This window comes from Podarcis melisellensis (genome assembly GCF_964234715.1).
Source record: "Podarcis melisellensis genome assembly, chromosome: 9".
Taxonomy (NCBI): Eukaryota; Metazoa; Chordata; class Lepidosauria; order Squamata; family Lacertidae; genus Podarcis; species Podarcis melisellensis.
In genome coordinates, this window is record NC_138541.1 from 50,997,324 (window position 1) to 51,017,657 (window position 20,334).

At 42.4% G+C, this 20,334-nt stretch overlaps 1 protein-coding gene across 1 annotated transcript; it reads left to right on the top strand.

Annotated features, from left to right (window-relative positions):
• Positions 1-3,094: 3,094 nt before the first annotated feature.
• KLKB1 (kallikrein B1) lies at positions 3,095-19,969 on the top strand. Its single transcript, XM_081926549.1, has 15 exons — positions 3,095-3,163; positions 3,717-3,775; positions 5,439-5,598; positions 6,022-6,125; positions 7,080-7,239; positions 9,746-9,855; positions 10,478-10,634; positions 11,017-11,123; positions 11,253-11,412; positions 11,532-11,647; positions 13,943-14,117; positions 16,500-16,675; positions 16,904-16,999; positions 17,650-17,789; positions 18,957-19,969. The coding sequence occupies exons 2-15, from the start codon at positions 3,718-3,720 to the stop codon at positions 19,125-19,127; spliced, it is 1,890 nt and encodes a 629-aa protein (XP_081782675.1). The 5' UTR covers positions 3,095-3,163; position 3,717; the 3' UTR covers positions 19,128-19,969.
• The last annotated feature ends 365 nt before the right edge of the window (positions 19,970-20,334 follow it).

Sequence of the window (20,334 nt, forward strand, 5' to 3'; positions counted from 1 at the left end):
CTGAACATGACACTAAAAAATAAATAAATTCTGATGGAAACAGTGGAAATTGCCAGTGTTAAATTATGGAAATCATCTAGTGAATATGATCGGTTTTGTTGTTCTTGTTGCTTTCAGTCTGCAAACAATACAGAATTCATTACACACACACACACCCATTTGCATTGTGTCATTTGCACTGCAATGAAGGGGATGGAATAACATCATGACAGCGTAATTTATGTACATTACATAGTCACATAAATTATGCTTGTTAGATAATTTTGCCACAGCAGATAGCACAGTGAATAACAGGTTTTGGCAGAAGGCAAACTGCAGTAGAATGGAAACGGTCTTGCATTTGACAAAGACGGTTGAATGGAAAGTGATGCCTTCTTACATCCCTACTTCCAAGACTTTTCTTCTAGAATGGGTTGAGGAACTCTGGACCACATGGATGCCATTGGACTCCTAACTCCCATCTGTCCTAGATACCATCACTGCTGGTCATGGATGATGGGAGCAGCATTTGGAGGGCCACAGTCTCTCCATCTTTGTTGTAGAAGATGGCTAGCTTTACAAGACTATTCTGTGACAGGGGTTGTGTTGTTCAGACTCCTATGTCTGGAGATAAAAGTGGTCCCTGAGGATAAAGAAGCTGGCCATCCCTGAAATAGATGAGCGACACATTTATGCATTTTTTTTAAAAAAATACCAATGGAGAAGAGTCACTCAGTTTCTTCCTCCTTGGCATCTCTGCTCATAGCCTCTATTTCTGTTTCTCAAAAGGCTCCCACCTCAAAGGTGCCAGAACTAAATTTCAGCTGAAAAAAAGCCTTGGTGCATAAGCAGGCTGATGTGGAGGGAGGTGATTCTTCAAATAACTGAGCAAAAATTTAATCAATCATAAATCTGCCCATGAAAAACATGAGGACAGCTGAAGGAGCATCTCCACCTCCATCATTCTACCTGGACACTGAGGTCCAGCACTGAGGGCCTTCTGGCGGTTCCCTCATTGCGAGAAGCCAAGTCACAGGGAACCAGGCAGAGGGCCTTCTTGGTAGCGGCACCCACCCTGTGGAACGCCCTCTCATCAGATGTCAAGGAAATAAACAACTATCTGACTTTTAGAAGACATCTGAAGGCAGCCCTGTTTAGGGAAGCTTTTAATGTTTGATGAATTACTGTATTTTAATATTTTGTTGGAAGCTGCCCAGAGTGGCTGGGAAAGTGCAACCAGATGGGTGGGGTATGAATATTAAATTATTATTATTATTGGAAAATGCAGACCTATGGAACTTAAACAGAATACAGATAAATACAGTCATACCTCATGCTATGTCCGCTTCATGTTACGTTCTTTCAGGTTATGTCTCGCGGCGACCCAGAAGTACTTGTGCATTCACAGAAGCGCAAAATGACATCACGCACATGTGCAGAAGCAGCGAATCGCAACCTGCATATGTGCAGACATGCCACTGCGGGTTGCGCTCTTTTCATGTTGCGAACGGGCCTCCGGAACGGATCCCGTTCACAACCAGAGGTGCCAATGTATTGATCAATCTGGAGAGAACAGGACATGTTCCTGTGTGGGCACATGCTCACGTGTGTGTGCTTGTGGACTGGAGCTTCATGTTCTGGCACCTGGGGGCGGAGAGCAGGTGGGGGCAGGGCTGGCGCCCGTCCCGGGGGCGTGGTGCGTCGCCCGCAGGGGCATGACACGAGTCCTGGAGGCGTGATGCACCGCCCGCAGGCGTGTGGCATGCTTCCCGGGAGCGGGGGGGGGGACAACACAGGTGGGGGGGGGCAGCCACGATGGCACCACACCAGGATCACGCTGCTGGGGGTGGTCGGCTCCCCCTGCACTCCTCTTCTGATGGAAATCCAGCCGTCATGAGATGGTGATTAGCATAGAAAAATGACACAGAAAGCCAGCTATATTTTCATGATGGAGAGAGCAGCCCCTCTGTCTGCCCTTCTCCGATTTATTCTCCTTTGTTCTGTCCAGCCGCATGGCCGTTTGCCAATCTCATGTTACCTCATCCGGTCAAGCTTTTATTGCACCCATCGCCATATAGGGTCATTACATTCCAATACATTGTAAAGCTCAGAGTGCTGGTCACGAGGTCCGGAGGTACCCTGCAGTATTTACAAACCTCTGCCATGGCTTTATGACTCCCACACTCTTCTTCCGCCAGTGGACTGGATCAGGACCTGCTGCTTCCTGACAGAAAAGTCAAGGTACCTAGAACGGAAGGTGGACCTACTTGTTTCGGCACTTTAGGCAGAAAATCCCACAAGTGCCTCTCCTGGCAAAACCACCCCCAACAATAAATTAAATAACTGAAATTGTGCTGCCCTTTCATGAGAGCCAAAACTGGCAGGCCTGAGGCAGGTGCCATTAGGAGGATATGTGAGGAATGTATATTGAATGTTCTTGTAGGTCAGCAAACTTTTTCAACAGGGGGGCTGGTCCACTGTCCCTCAGACCTTGTTGGGGCCGGACTATATTTTGGAAAAAATAAATGAATGAATTCCTATGCCCCACAAATAACCCAGAGATGCATTTTAAATAAAAGGACACATTCTACTCATGTAAAAACACACTGATTCCTGGACCATCCACGGGCCGGATTTAGAAGGTGATTGGGCCGGATCCGGCCTTAGTTTGCCTAGCCATGTTGTAGATTTTGATACATTCCTTTTCTATGCAACGTAGTTGTTGTTTAATCGTTTAGTCGTGTCCGACTCTTCGTGACCCCATGGACCAGAGCACGCCAGGCACTCATATGCCTGTTGTCTTTGTCCATGGAGTTTTCTTGGCAGGGATACTAGAGTGGCTTGCCGGTTCCTGCTCCAATGCAATGTAGTACCCATAGTAAACACCAGATGGCTTAGCTCATATAAATGAGAGAAAATGACATTTTTCAGAAAAGAAAAAAAAACCCTCCGGTGTCACCGGTCAGCTTACGTCAGCTGAGAATCACTTTCAAGAAGGCAGAAGCAGTATTTACTGTGTGAGCTTTCCTCAAAAGTAAATATCACAGGCAGATAAACATTGGCAGAGGCAGCACGACTTATCACAAGTGGAATGTGTACATTTCCCCCTCTCCACCCCATTTTTGGGTACTGCAAATTGCATTTGTTCAGAAAGAAAAGTTACAAGTGCAGCAACTATCTCCAGGTAATGAATTTCCTTTATTGCTTTCAATTAAAATATACATCTACTGCAGGGCTTATATTAGATAGCTGGGAGTAAATCAAAAGTAGTAGTAGTAGTAGTAATAGTAGTAATAATAATAATAAAAACAAACCCCATACCTCTGGCTGGGTTTCCCTAGGCAGTCTCGATAGCTTACAACATATATTAAAAATTGTTTTAAAAAATTGTCAGAAATCAGGCTTTGTTAATGTTAGAAGCATGCTTAAAAAAAATTAACTAAAGCTGCGGTATTTAATCAACCAATGGGCTGATATAAAAGTACAGCACTAACTGCAGTAGCTCATTATAATAAATCTCAGCTGATAGTTTAAACAGATGGGAACAAAAATTATTCATCTTTATATAATAAAAGCACTATACTTTTTGAAATTACTGAGCAATGTTAATGACAACTTTTGATGCCCATTTGGTTAAACTCCTTCTGAGACCTTGGAAATGTGAGCTTTTGAGAAATCCCTCCTTATAGCACACTTTTAAAATGGGCATTGAATATTTTATTGCATTTATTTTTTAGGATGGCATGGATTTCACAAACATGTTCTTTCATTCTGTTAATTTCTTCAGTCTCTAGCGGTAAGTACCTCTAGATTGCTTCTTGTATGTGAATATTTGTAAAGATATACCTAAATGACTTCATTGGACCAAGCTCAGAAAATAAAATGTGGAACGGTAATAGTTTATCTAACAAATAATACTGGAGGAAATCCAAATACTCTGAATTATTAATTCTAGGGTAGCCAAATTTCAAAATATTTTGCATCCTCCAATGCTTTTTTCCAGAGGAAGCTGGGGGTTTCAGTGGTGACTAATGGTGCCTCTCTCACAATTTTGCTGGACAGTGTTAAATTTATACAGTGGTACCTTGGGTTAGGTACTTAATTCGTTCCGGAGGTTTGTTCTTAACCTGAAACTGTTCTTAACCTGAAGCACCACTTTAGCTAATGGAGCTTCCCGCTGCTGCCGCACAGCCAGAGCATGATTTCTGTTCTCATCCTGAAGCAAAGTCCTTAACCTGAGGTACTATTTCTGGGTTAGCGGAGTCTGTAATCTGAAGCATATGTAACCCGAGGTACCACTGTACTGGAGAATTTAGGTTTGAGCAATTACAGTAGATTAAAACACTCAATTGCCCTCTACTTAAAAAAGAAAAAAAAGAAGCAGGCCTTTTGTGATTAGGAAAGTTTCCAACAGTGACAGTGCTGGAGGGGGAAATGGGACATTCCAGGATCAAATCAGAAGCTGGAATGGTTTTGGCAATTGTAGGAATGCCCCAGGAAAGTCTGGACACTTGGAGGGTACGCACCAGTAAGTTAACTTGTCAACTGTGGGGGCAGATGCTGTTCTGTTGCCAGCATTGAAATAAAATTTAACTGCCAGTTCAGTAGGTCTTTGTGCATGAAATAGAGGAGGGTGCCATTTTTAAAAAAATATTATTTTTGTATCAGGCAGCAAAATGTCTTGGGCTAGCCTTGGAGCTGATTGGGGGTGGGGATTTGTTACAACTCATAAATAATGAGGTGGAGCAATGAGCTTCCATCTACTCCAGCCATAACATAATGGTCTACTTACACCTGCTCTGGCCACCTATAAAGGCATGGCTACTTTTCCTGATATAAAAACTCAGAAAGGAGCAACAGGAACTGTAGTTTTGTAGAGGTTAACAAATAGGGTTGTGTTAAAAATAGCACAGTGTGATGCATCCCATTGGTGCAAGGGTTTCTGTTTGCTAAGTGGGACTATGGTTTTTAACTTCCTGTATTCTTCATAGGATCTCATGAACATAAAGCTGGTTTATAAATGAAAAGGGTCGATGGGACGGAAAGAACTTGAAGTGCAGGGGTTGAAAGTGGCTGGGTGGCTGAAGTAGGGATGCTTGCGGATTTCATTTGTTCCACACTTTGATGCTGACAAAACCGGTTTGCATTCCCTGACCCACTGTACAGAAACGTAACAAAACAGTCTTCTGGATTTTGCCATTCTCCAAACCTTGCAATTTGAAAATGAGCTCAGAAAATGCACAAAATGTGCAAAATACCCTCACTCGTTTTTAAAAAACACACACATAAAATGCAACCAGAAATAAGCAAAATATTGCAAAAAGGACTATGGCAAAAGCTTTTAATAGCAACTAGAAGCCTAACATCAGCCATCTTCTGCCTATCTACCCCTGCTTTGGAAAACAGCAACAACTATGTACCATGAACATAGGCTAACACTTTGCATTTTTGTGCCTCAGAATGCGTGTCTGAAATCTACGAAAACACATATTTTCAAGGAGGAGATATCTCTAAGGTTTATGCTCCCAATGCAGACTACTGCCAGATGGTGTGCACGTATCACCCAAAGTGTCTATTATTTTCCTACTTTCCAGGAGACTGGGTGAAAGATATTGGAAGGTAACATTCACATTACATCTCTGATTTGTTTGTTTATTTGTTCATTCATTTAGTGGCATCTATATACAAGTGACATTAACCTTTGTCTGCTTTTATAATTGCTCTTTCTGATTTGTACACATTATAAAATGAAATAATATACTCGAACAAGACAGGTACCTCCTATCCCAAGCTGGGTGTAATTGAATTTCAACGGCAGGGGACAGTTTTAGGAGGGGACGGTTGGTGGTTCATTTTGTTTGTTTTTACACAGGGAGGGGGTTTCTTTTTTTCTTTTTGCATAGTTCAGAAATCCACACTATAAATAAATAGCTAGATAAAGGGGAAGAAAAATAAATGCATGCTATAAATGAAGGGGTCCTTTCCAATTCTTTGATTCTATGATTCTATAATCTATTTCTCTTCTCCTTTCCTTAATGTCAGGTTTGCATGCTTCCTGAAAGAGACTGATACTCAAGCGTTGCCAATGATACCCACCAAAGGGGTGATCTCTGGACATTCCCGGAAACAATGCCCTGGAGTCACTGGTAAGGTCTGCTGGTTCGGAGACCCTACAAAGCAGCCAAAGGGACATAGGAAGCAGCCTTATACCAAGTCAGACTATTGAGCCATCAAGCTCAGTGTTGTCTACATCAGTGGTGGGGAACCTCCAGCTTGAAGACCCAGTTCTCCCCTCCAGGCCTCCCCATCTGCCCTACACCTGGTACCCTATATCTGATGTCAGACATGGGGCAGGTAGGGATATGGCTTGGCTGAAAGGGGTTTTTCAGGCAGTGGCAGTCAGCTAATCAGTGGTGCCTGCAAAGTCCTGTGCACTGGGGTCTGTAAGTGTCAACAATCATTTGATCCCTGGGCTTGCAAAGCACTATGCACTGGCCCATGCAAGTGCCAATGACCAGACGAATGGGCTTGCAAAGCACCGTGCCTTTGCTTTCATGGTATGATTTCAAACCATGCAAGCAAAATCTTGACATCAATGAGACATCAGGTGATTGACAAATAGCTAGGACCACCTACTTCTCAACCTTGGTCCCTGGAGGGGTGGGGGAAATAAGGATCTGCTCCTATGCATCTTTACTCAGAAGGAAATCCCACTGTGAAATACTACTACTACTGCTATACATGTGAATTGCTGCCCTGCCTGAGTAGGATCTGCTTCCCAGGCGGTCAAGTTCTGAGATCTAGGGGGAAGAGGCTGTCAGCTCAATGGAAGCCCACGTAACTAAGAAGTTGGATCTGGGTCCTGGGCTTTAGAAGGTGTGATCCATTGGGATTGGCCCTTGGGACTAGTACTGGCATCTAGGAGTTGCCCTTGAAGTCTGGACCTCTGCCTCTCAAGCTTACTGTTGAAACAGAGCAGTGTAGGCCTTGGGGTACGGCACTGAAGCCTGGTTGCTGGGAGAGAGAGATGCCTCTAGATGCCTTGATATTGGTGTTCATCTGCATTTGCAGATTGCTGTTGTCCTTCTGCCCCTCTCCAGCTTGCAGCAAGGAAGTCCATGAAGGGTTGGATATGCGAGGAGAAAACTACAATATAACCACTGAAGAAAGCTATGACCACTGCCAAAAAAGATGCACCAATGAGAATCACTGTCATTTTTTCACATACACCACAGCTTCATTTCACGATGCACAATTCCGGTAAATAATGCCAATATGCTTTTTAATTGGACCCAATGGACTTCTCAGTACTATGGATCAGATAGTTCATTTTTCTGTATATGGCAAGTGGACTACAATGACTCTGATGCCTTTGCCAGGCAGGAAAACAGGGACCACAGGCTGTTTGCTCCAGGATCAATCATCTGCCCATAGAATTAAAGGTAACAAATTGTCACTTACCCACCCCTGGCATTTGGCCACCATGCAATGTGGCTTTTAGGCTGCATAAATTTTCCCACCCCACATAATGGCATCAAAGCCTTCTGCTATGCCAGCCCTTGGCCTGGATTCAGGTCCCTGTACTAGTGTGAGGGTATAAATACTGTTTCTTATGTTACTTCTGGGGTAATAAATGTGGTCATTAGGCTGTAATATTCATGCCCTCTGCCCCCATCTAGTTAAAGTTGGTTCTGAAACTGCTATGACTTGAATTAGTTCTCAGGTTCCAATGGAACCAGGGATTGTGGGTTTGTTGCTCCTTAACAAGCTATGATCAATGGCCTACCTGTTGTTGGCTTGCCAACCATCACACCAGAGAATGGCATACTATTCAATCCAGATAAAACACAACGAACCAGAAAATTTCCATGCTTCAATAAAAGGAAGTATTTAAAGACAATTCTCACATTTCTGCACTCAGAGTTTAGATATCTGCTCAAAATCCCTCAAGCTCTCCTGTACAGATCATGTATTTTTGTCAGTTTTTATAAAATTGTGCTGGCCATGTTGAGATTATATAAATTAGTTATGGTCTTTGGCTCATGGTGTATAGACCCTAAGGCTGCAATCCTCTACCCATATACCTGGGAACAAGCCCCTTTGACCTCATTTGGACTTACTACTGGGTAGACATGCATAGGATTGCATTAGCAGTAGTGTTTGCTGCCTAAATCCATCCTTCTTGCAGTAGCTAACAGTACTTTCTGTAGTCATAAAATGGTATTAAATTGTCTGCAATAGCACAAGCTGAATTAATCTATTTCAGAACAGTCAGTTTCAGTATTCTCTGCTGTGGATTTAAATGTGCTAATGACCCAGCACTTTGGGAGTCAAATACAGATTGTTTGCAGTGGAATTGCATTACTCACTAATCTTAATGAAATGAAAAAAAATCTTGCTCAAATCGGTTTGCAAGTTACCTTACAGAGAATGGCAAGTCCTTGTGCTTTTTCTCCTCCTCGTTCAAAACTTAACAATGAACCTTCATACATTTATTTTGTACATTTATTTATTTCTATTTCTTTTATTTCCTTAAAAATGACAAGCAGTATGCTGGTATAGGAACGCGGGTGGCACTGTGGGTAAAACCTCAGTGCCTAGGACTTGCTGATCGCATGGTCGGCGGTTCGAATCCCTGCGGCGGGGTGAGCTCCTGTCGTTTGGTCCCAGCTCCTGCCCACCTAGCAGTTCGAAAGCACCCTTAAGTGCAAGTAGATAAATAGGTACCGCTTTATAGCGGGAAGGTAAACGGCGTTTCCGTGTGCTGCGCTGGTGCTGAATTGCCAGCTGCAGCTTCGTCACGCTGGCCACGTGACCCGGAAGTGTCTTCGGACGGCGCCGGCTCACGGCCTCTTGAGCGAGATGAGCACGCAACCCTAGAGTCGGACATGACTGGCCCGTACGGGCAGGGATACCTTTACCTTTACCTTTATGCTGGTATAATTTGATGCACATATATCAACATTCTATTGCAATCATTTTTCAAGCAGAATGCATATGAGTATAGCATTATTAGTGACTTCACATGCTGAAATATTTTATAGCAGCATTATTCTGATACCTATCTACCTTCAGAGCACTGTCACTGTGATTAATTGGATGATGCTTGTGGATTGCTATTCTAATAAGAATTAAAATCCAGAAGCACACAATCAAAATTAGTACCTGCTTTGGTCTTTTTTAAAGTTGCCCTCTATTTTCCACACTTCAGGAGATGGATCAGGTTCTGAATCATTTCCTTTGGTAAAGCATTTAACCAAACAAAATATACAACTATCTGGGTTTTGCTTCTCTAATGCAGGCCTCTCTATCTGGCGCTCTCCTCAGGGCTTGCCCCTCTCCCTTGACCATGCCCCTCTTGGCTTCATTCTATAGCTTCCTGGTCTGTTTCCCCCTGACTAGACTATATCCCTGAACTATGCCTTTTGTTTGTCTGGATTGAGGACTGAGAGATGTGTCTGTGTCTCTCTGTGTAGAAAAATCTCATCTTTTGTTTGGTTGGTATGTAGCTGATTGTACAAAGGTAAGAGTCACATCAATTGCGCTGAATGCCTTTTTCTCTGGTCCCACCCACCATTGGCATACAGACTCCTAAAGTTTGTTCTTGAGGGGACATGGCCCTCAGGCTGAAAAAGGGTCCCTATGCCTGACATAGAGGAAGGCAACAAATTTGGAAAACAATCAATCTGAGGCTAGATAATTATTTCCTTTCCTTTGACTGGGTTCCTATTTCATGCTAACAGTTTAAATCTCCTTTCTCATTCAGCAATAAATGCTACTTGAAGTATAGTGCCAAGGGAACACCAACCAGTATAAGGTATCTAAGTGGCGTTATGTCAGGATTCTCATTAAAGGCATGTCAAGGTGCCGATACAGGTAAATAAATATGTATATATTAAAAGAAAACAGTAGGGAGAGTAAATTGTAGGGTGTTTTGATACAATGTCATAGGTGTAAATTAATATATATTCCATACAGTAGCCATTTTCAACCTGGTGACCTCTAGATGTTGCTGGGCTCAAGCTTTCATCAGCCTCAACCAACATGGCCAATGGTCATAGATGATGGGAGTTGTAGTCCAAAAATATTGGGAGGGCACCAGTTTGAGCCCCAAATATTGCAGGGCTCTGACACGCACAAGATGATGACGTGGATGTGACTATGAAAGAGAATGGTTATAGTAAAGGTTATTATCCATTGTGCCAATAACATATTTGAGTTATAATATAGTCATATCTTATCCTGTTTTGCTAATTTATTCTCACAACAATCTTGTGAAGTAGTTATGCTAAGAGATAATGACTTGCACAAGCCATTGAATGAGCTTTGTTGCTGAGTTGAGAATATGGATTCAGGGAATGAAGGGTCAAACAGTGTCATAATACACAAATTCTGGAGAATTTGATTCCACAACTCTCAGACCAAAGTGATATTATATGTATGTGTATTTCTTGATTTCATGGATGAGTTTGACTATACACATTCATTTTCTGTGCAGACTGTCGGATGGAAATTTTTCAGGAGGAATTTTCTGGTGTTACGGTTTCAAGAGTTCTGACACCTGATGCCTTTGTATGCAGAACAATTTGCACTTACAACCCAGTCTGCTTATTCTTTACGTTTTATGATAGTGATGGAGATGTAAAACACCCAAAGTGAGTATTACTATCAAGTAGTCTGAAGACATCATGTTTCCTAATAACATGTTTAAAATTGTAACAATCTCTTTGAAATAATATCCTTAGCCCTTGTGGATGAGCCAATGAATATATGGAGTGTGTGCATGTGGCAGCCTGCCTCCTGTTTCTCCACTCACCTGATTGTTGAGCACTACAACTCCCATCATTCCTGACCTCTGACTGTGTTAGCTGGGGATGATGGGAATTGTAGTACAAAAACAGCTGGAAACCCATGTTTGGGAAACTCTGGTTTACAGAATCAGAGGATATTCAGAATGCAGCTGAAGAGGCCTAGAAGCACTTTCAGTATGTGGTCAATACTATCACTGATGAGTTTGTGTTTGTGTTTGTGCTTTAGATTTACTTGCCAAATGATGAAATCGAGAAATGGCACACCGGAGAGTTTTGTAGAAAGACGAGTTAAGTCAGGTTTCAGTCTCCTAAGCTGCCGGACAGCTACACCAGGTAATGCATAAATTACCAGTATGCTGTCCACAAAACAATTTCATGATTGATGAATTCCTTGCCCTTATCATGATAACGCACTGTTTTTATTTTTTATTTTGTTTACAATGGTTATGAACAAAATGGCAGCCTGTCATGTTATGGCTCACAACAATTTAAACTTTCTGGGGGAGCAAGTGAAGGCAGACTATGTCAAAGGAATCAAGGAATGCCAACAGCTTTGTACAGACACGGTCCGCTGCCAGTTTTTTACCTACGATTCAGACCCAACATTGTGCAACCGAGAAGGGTAAGTTTCTGAAATAAATCAACAAACAAACATCCCACAATATTAAGAGTTACCCATAAACTTTTCCTTGCTGAGCAATATTCGAAAATTGAATCCGCCTTCGTTTCTTTTCTTGATAGCAAATGTAAATGCTACCTAAGAATGACTGCCGATGGGGCACCGAATAAAATTGTGACTGAGACGGGAAAGGTTTCTGGCTATTCTTTAAGATTGTGTCAGGTTAAAGACAGACTTGGTGAGTCACAGTTGGAAGTATGTGGTTAACGTTTCTGTATGTTTCTTAAAGCATCTGGCTGGCTGGCTGTGGAAGCTAGACGGGTGTCCAGATGCTAGACAGGTTAGCGGGGCAGGCGGTCTGGTGGCAAAGTGTTGCAGTGGCATGGCTGCTGCTTAGCAGAATGGTGCTGAGGGTGGTGCTGAGGCAGACCTGTGTGGGTGCTCTGGTGGAACCAACCAAGCACATCTGCCAGTGTGCCCATGCACACCCAGCCTTGCTGCCACCCTGCCCTATCCCCCACACCATCCAGCTAAATTTTGGCAGCACTGCTGTTGGGATGATAGCAGTGCAGCACTATTCCACCCTGCCAGCCACTTCTCTTAGGATATCTTTGGTATTTTCCACCAGGCCTCTTATGTGCTTTGTTGAAGGTTTTGTCCTATATAAGAGCCATTAAAGTTCCCAGTTAATTAATTAAATTTTAGTCTAGGCACATTGCATAGTTATTGGGTGCGCACCAGAGGCAAAACAAATTTGCTTTCAAAATGCCGCCGTAAAATTATCTTCTCCGTTATCGTATATTCGCAATTCTCCATAGTATTTGATAAGGGCTTTCATGGAGTAGTGCTTAGCATTTCATTATAACAGATGGTTGACATACAATGGTTTATCATATGAGCAAATTTGACAGGTAATCATAACATAATAATCCCTATTTGGTGCCAACTGAAGTAACCAGTGAGACAACCAAGTCTACAACACTACGAATTTTTGTTTATCTGCCCAATATTGTCTCCTCTGAGGTCTCTAATCTGCAAGGCTCTGCTGTAAGTTTATATACAGCAATATAGAATAACCTAAGGCTATATAAACAGACTGTGTGGCCCAGTTCAGGAACAAAAGCTGCCTATAATCCAGAATTAACAACTTTTGATAGATACCCTGATATCTCTTCTAACTTTGTAAAGCATACTTCCTTTGTTTAATGTACCAGAGTCTGTCTGTTCAAAATGCTGCTCATGTCCCTGAACCTTCTGTGGTCATTCTGCACAAACATTTCTGTACAAACATTTCTGGGGTAGTTCTGTCTAGCTATCAAGTGCCCATCAGCTTCTGTTTGCTAGTTTGTGTTTACTCTTCTTCTTAAAAGGGATTGCATAGAAAAGGCCTCTTAGAGCTTAATTTGTGCTTGGACAAATCTTTCAATTTCCATTTCTCTTAGTTTCTTATTTTTCTGTTTTGAAATTTAGTTCTTCACATTTCCAAAGCAGTTTTGCCACTTATTTATTTATAACCCCTCATAGAAATTCATCAACATTTAGGTGAGATTTCTCCTAATATATGAATTTTGCATTCAGTTTTGATTCAAATGCACATTTTTTTTGCAAGCAGTTTTCCTAACACAATGCACGTTCATAACTTATTTTCACTAATATATGTGAACTTGATTGAGAATACCTGCACTGGAGTAGAAATTTCACCCTTTCCAGTTTCTTCATTTAACTCTTAGCTCTGATAGGGAAGCTTACTGTTTGGTGAGGGAGACTGAGAATGGTTAGATATCATGAGTTCCATGCCACCTTCGAAAATGTATCACTTTCCTTACTGGAGTTGACAGCAGCTTTGTTTAAGTTTGGATTGGGGAAAAACAAAACAGGGAAAGAACTAAAACTCCTCTGCTTTTGCACTACTGCTCCGATCCTTGTGGGAAGGGGCAGTCCCACACCTGCTGCTTGGTTAAAATGAAAGCATCAGGATGTCAGTGACCGGCTGTCCCAAGTCATGTCTGGTTAGCATTTGATTTCCTAAAGTCACATCCAGTTTGACTTTGAAAACAAGGGAAAGGACTCCATGGTGGATTGAATTGGTCTTCTGCCTGTAAGTTACAGGCCACAGAGTCCTTTTGTCTTAATAATGTATCCCACAAAGGCCTGAGAAATACACAAGATTGCACCTAGTGGATACAAGGAGAACTAGAATCGTTAGGAGTTTGGATAATCTTAATTCAGAGTATCAGTGATGAAATATAGTGGTGACAAAATTCTAGAAGACCATTGGGAGGTTTGGGTCAATTCATTTGCCTCAGTGTAACTGAACTTGCATGCCTGTTGTGGTAAAATCCCACATATAGTCCTTGAGAGAGGGCATAAAAGAAAGTTTTTATTTTTTAAAAAAATCATTAAATTTATTTTAAAAAACTTCAAAGTTTTATCATTTTAATCAACCTATGTGAGCTGTTGCAATAAACAAAAACTATGAGGTAAAAACTATTTGTGCTAGAAAAACATTGTTGAGATTTAAGTATTTTCTTAGAATGTGTGAAGCAATCTGTGACAAAGGGACGGATTGTTGGAGGAACAAATTCGTCTTCTGGAGAATGGCCCTGGCAAGTCAGTTTGCACGCAAAGTTATCTCTTCAGAGTCATCTGTGTGGTGGTGCAATCATCAGTGACCAATGGATAGTGACTGCAGCCCACTGTACAGAAGAGTGAGTAGAACCTCTGTGAAGTAAGCAAAACCGAATTGTTTAAATGTTTCTAAGTTGCAAGGGATGAGCCTTGAAAACAGTGGGTGAGATCCAGTTATGTCCAATGCAAGAGGAACTTCTCTAGTCCAGTGGGACTTCTGGTTTCTTCCTTCCACCCCTCCATCTGTTCCGGAAGGTTCCCCAACCCCCTGGAGTAGGTTTGCTGCATGCATGTTTGTGAGGGGAAGATGGAGAAGTCCCATTATGCTAATGGATGCCCCCTCATGCTATGTTTGATGTTTCTCAGTAGCACCGGTGGCCTAGCAACAAAGCACATTTCCCACAAATAGCGGCTCTGTGCTAAATTCTGCAGGCATCTGATGCCTGGGGAAAACCATGTGAAGAGACCCAGGAATGGGTGGTAGCAACAGCAGCAGCAAGTCTAGAAACAGCTGAGGCCATAGAGTGTCCATTGCGCACCCCTAGCAACGCCTCACGAACCCCTAGCGATGCTGCCTGCCCTCCTTCCCTGCCCCACCCCCACCTGGCTTCCTCCAACCCAGCTGAGGTGGCGCTTTTGTCTGAGCCTTTACCTTTGCCTCCAGCCTCCTTCCTCCTCCTTCCTCACCCGCTGAATGGCATGGAGTTGCTGCCCTGCACTCCCACCGCTCTCTGGCTGCTTGTTCCAGAAAAAGTGGGAATGAGTGGCTTCCCTCACTTTCTGCCGTTAGTCTTGCTCTCATGTAGTTTGAGTGAGTGCCTCCCCATTGATCCAGGATGCAAGGAGTGAGGTGAACTGTTTCCCTTTGTGTGTGTTAGCCTTGCTCTTGTGCTTGCTTGCTTGCTTTCCCTCTCTCACCATTGTGTGGGGTGTTGCACTTAGGTTAGTAAACTGTGAGGGTATTTTTGGCTATGGATGTGTGGAGCTGGTGGCACCTTCTCCTAAACTGCAAATGAACAAGCCACGTAAGTGCATGCACAGTAGGCCTGGCTTTTCTTCCCATGAGCTTGAATGCATGTGAGATAAAACCCTCTTTTTATAGGAGTAAAACATGACAGTGGAGCATCATTCTATAGTTTGCCTCACATGGCAAAATATCTTGGACCATCCCTGCCCAGGAGTATTGGTGAAAACTGTGTATCTCACTAGAGAGATGACTGTACATGAAATTACTGGACTGCTAGTGGGGAAACTTAATAGTAGGGTAGGAGGGCTGGGGGGGGGGATCACTCCTGGCAACCGATGCACCCCTTTGGTTTCAGATAGTACATGGGTAGACAAGTCTAAAAAATCTGGGACACATGGTCCTCTAGCAGCTATGGTTGTCTCATTTACCAGAAGTAATCTAATTAGCATGGGTAGGCAAACTAAGGCCCAGGGACCGGATCCGGCCCAATGCCTTCTAAATCTGGCCCACAGACGGTCCCGGAATCAGTGTGTTTTTACTTGAGTAGAATGTGTTCTTTTATTTTAAAATGCATCTCTGGGTTAGTTGTGGGGCATTGGAATTCGTTCCCCCTCCAAAAAAGTAGTCCGGCTGCCCACAAGGTCTGAGAGACAGTGGACCAGCCCCCTGCTGAATAAGTTTGCTAACCCTTGGTATTTAGTGTTAACTCTCGAAGTGTATACTTAATTCTGACCAAACTATCCTACCTGGTGTATATTGTGCTCTAGGAGGCTTAGTTTGGTCAGCATTGAGTATGCACTTCCATAAGTGCATTGGTTACCAGATGTGATATAGGCATTACCGTATTTTTCACTGTATAAGACGCACCAGACCACAATACGCACCTAGTTTTTGGAGGAGGAAAACAAGAAAAAATATATATATTCTGAATCTCAGAAGCCAGAACAGCAAGAGGGATCACTGCGTAGTGAAAGCAGCAATCCCTCTTGCTGTTCTGGCTTCTGGGATAGCTGCGCAGCCTGCATTTCCTCCATAAGACGCACACACATTTCCCCTTACTTTTTAGGAGGAAAAAAGTGAGTCTTATAGAGCAAATAATACGGTATTTTCAGCTCTGCTACCCCACTATAAAGATTAGATTAGATGGATCCTTGGGCTGATCCAGCAGAGCTATGTGCTGCCATGCTCTTATGTGTTATGAGAAGAAGGGAAAGACTACTAAGGCTTCAAGAAAGGCATGGGCATGTTATAAATGGCTTCCAGATGTTATGAGGCACCAAAAAAAAAAAAAAAGCAAGAGTATTGGGGGAGAATTAGCTGCTACAAGAATAGAAATGAAAAGAATGCAATACAATACAGTGCTTTAAAACACAAAGAAATAGCTGGATTTCTGTGTGGCATGGATCTTAGGTTAGCCTCTCTAAATTAATGGAAAACAGCCTCATATTCAAAGCTTTAAATAAGCCTGATCTTCTAAAATTGTTTCTCTGCTTAGCCTTCTGGTAACAGATGTTTGGCGTGTTTATGCGGGCATTTGGAAGCAGTCAGAAATAAAGGAAGATACCCCCTTCTTCAGAGTTCAAGAGATTATTGTCCACCCTAAGTATGAGTATTCAGAGACAGGATATGACATCGCTTTAATGAAACTGGACAGGCCGATGAACTTCAGTGGTACGTGAAACCTTTAAGTTTACTGCAAAATCCTAAATGTTATCTTAAGGAACTCAGCATTGCTACCACTAAAGCTAAAGTAACTTGACTGCTGTAGCTTTTAACCAGCTATTGTTCCAACCAAGTAAAAATTACGATTGGCATTCTTACAGGAATGTGATGTAGTTTTAAATGAATTCTCTTTCCTCCACATTTAACTATCTACTTTTCCTTTAAATGGAAATTCAGCTTTACAGCAACCTATATGCTTACCATCTGAAGATAGAATGAATACAGAATTCACCAACTGCTGGGTGACTGGATGGGGTTACACAAAAGAGAGAGGTATTGAAAAAATAAAACTAAGAAATGTGAAATACTTATGGAATTGATCATGCTGAATCCAGAAAAGATGAAGTCATGCCAGGGAAAAGCTCACATGCTCTGGAGGGGAGGGTTTCCTGTGACCAATAGCGTAGCAATTGCACTGATACACAATCTAGAATGCTTTCAATTTTGCACTGCCTACAAATATATAAATCTTTTAAATGTGTAATATACGTGGGGCCTTAATTTGATATTAGAAATGATGCGCTTAGTGTTTTCAAATTGATTTCCCCAAAGGAGTCACACCAGTGATGTGCAGGCTGGGCAGTTCTGTAACCAGTGGAAGTTGCATGAAAAGAAACATGTGAGAGCAGTGCATAGAACCATAGATATGGAAGGGACCTCAAAGGTCATCTAAGGCAACCATTTGCCAATGCAGCATCCTTGATCTACGGTCATTCTCTGCATGTGCACAGATAAAGCAGACAGCCTACATAATGGGTGGGTGGATATTTCAGACTCCTGGGAGCTTCTAGTTTCTTGTGACAATTTAGTGAGTCCCGACACACAGTCTGGAAATTACTGAGCTAGGAGGAATTGGCAACATTGTTGACATCTCTCTCCCCTTCCTGCTTCGTGTCCTGTTTCCATCATTTGTAACACTGTAGGTGAGATACAAGATACCCTGCAAAAAGTCCGCATCCCCCTAATATCCAATTTAGAATGCCAGTCACGATACCAAGAACACAGGATAACTGACAAGATGATGTGCGCTGGCTACAGAGAAGGTGGCAGGGACGCCTGTAAGGTAACAGCCTCCTTCGTGTTACCTAGGATTTACGTAATTTACAAATGTTGACCAGTTTAATTGCCAAAGTATCCTGGGAATTGTAGTTTGGTGAATGAAGGTGATGAGAATCCTGCTAGAAATCCCTTGCTGTTTCTCCTACTACAGCTCCCAGCATGGTGTAGTGGTTAAGAGCGGTGGAATCGTAATCTGGTGAACCGGGTTCGATTCCCTGCTCCTCCACACACAGCTGCTGGGTGACCTTGGGCTAGTCACACTTCTGTGAAGTCTCTCAGCCCCACTCACCTCACAGAGTGTTTGTTGTGGGGGAGGAAGGGAAAGGAGATTGTTAGCTGCTTTGAGACTCCTTCGGGTAGTGATAAAGCGGGATATCAAATCCAAACTCTTCTCTTCTTCTTCTCTTCTTCTTCTCCCATGGTTCCCTGGGAATAGTTAAAGAAATAAGCATGGGACAATCTGCACCATGTATTCTCTCTCCATTTACTTTTCAAGCTAACTTATGACTTGAGAAATCTAATTTTTAACATCTGCTTTGGCTTGTAGCAGTGTAAGTGGAACCGGCCATTTCTGTCCCACTTTTCAGGAAATCAGTGTAACGATCAAATATGGTGTGTCCTGCTTTATATTGTTCTCTGTAGATGGGCCGAGACAAAAAGGTTCCATTACACATATGGCACAGTGAGCAGACTTGCTGGCACTGACTAAAGGGTTAAAGTAAAATCATTCCATGTGCCTTTGCCTGGCAAGAAGGCCATTTAAATTTCCTTTGAAAAATTAAAGGTAGCATCAAACAATGAACATGTGAAGAAATGACATTGGTTTGGGTGCTTAGTTAATGCCAGTTCTGCAGACCACACATAAATTAACTCTTATTTACCCTTGGTTTGAATTGCAAAGATATTAAAGTTTATAGGATTGAGATCAGCGCTTGTAATGCATTTGAGATTTACCACCATTTTACATTTAAACAGATTTTGAATGGATTATTTTTGAGTTCTGGTGACGCTACTCTAATGAAGAATATGTTTCTGCCCCTGTTGCGGTTTGTTTCTACTCAGGAAAAGAGATGCTATTGCAGTTGTTAATTTGGATGTCCCATTCAAGACCAGGACTCTCACATGGCCAAAGTACTGACAATATATGTGTTTCTTATCTCTCTCTCTCTAGGGAGATTCAGGTGGTCCTCTCTCATGTTTACATCAGAGAACCTGGTATTTGGTTGGTATTACCAGCTGGGGTGAGGGATGCGCTCGTCCAGGTCAACCGGGAGTTTACACTAATGTGACTGGGTTTGTAGACTGGATTCATGAAAAAACCTCAACAAAAAATGTCCAGTGACCTAAACGTAAGGAAGATGACAGAAGATGATGTCAGACAAGAAGCTCTGCAATTCTCTGAGAAATCTCTGAGAGGTTCGGTGACCTTGTGGTTTTTGAAAAGGCTAGTTAGCAGGGTTGAAACAAAGACTGAACTCATTTGACCTGTTGCATGCAATAAAAATAATAACCCCAAAGTGGCAAACGCCTTTCACCCTGGTGCTCATATTGAAACTGACTGATGCGTATTCAAATTACAAAGGGGAATGAATGTACTTGAGCCAATCACTGCTTGACAAATGCATGTCCCACTGTTCTAATGGGTCATATCCTACGTGGATATTGTCCACACCTAAGCATGAAAAATTTCAGTGAGTTTTGGCAAGCATAACTCTACAAAGTAGAGTACGTTTTCAGCCATAAATGCAATATTTAAGATTCATGGATTTCACCATGATGCTGATGTTGACTGCTCATGTGGATCTATATCGCCGCCTCATTGCTCCTGCGTGGTTTGCAACAAAATCCTAAACACACAATATAGGATGAGAATCAAATCAGTGACAAAATACAGAAAAGTTCTTACATCGAGGCAGCATAAAACAACCTACAGCCTGGATTTAAGGCACAATTTAAAAGCCTGGTTGAATTAAAAGTTATTTGCCTGGTGCCAATAAGGAACACACACAAAAGGTGCTCTGTGAGTTTCATTGGGGAAGCTGTTCCATAGGTGCATTTCATTTCCTCTGGACTGCACTAGATTCCTAAAAAATTATCCACTGCAACCACTCATTTTTCTTGATACCGTTAAATTACCTTTCCAAGCTAAACTGTCTCTTGTTAACTGCAGTTACAGGGGGGGGGGGGGGGACAACAGTCAAGCAATGATTTCTATAATAAATAACTAACCAAAAGGTGGGCCATCAGATTTTGCATGAGACTGAGCTTTGTTTTGTTCAGAACTTTCATGGGAGGGGGGAAATGTATGCCAAGCAATAGGTCTCCTCTTTCTTCCTTCCTGAAGCTGTTGCTTTTCATTAGTATGTAAAAGACCACTTTGGGTAGTTCCACACCCTCATATGTTTAGGGGTGGTGTTGGTGTCCCAGAAAAGGGCAATCTCTGTGGCAGCCCCTAAGTTATGAAATTCCCTCTCCATTGCATAGTTCTTGTCCTACGCTGAAGACACAACTTTTTACCCAGGCCTTTGACACCTGAGATATATGTTTTT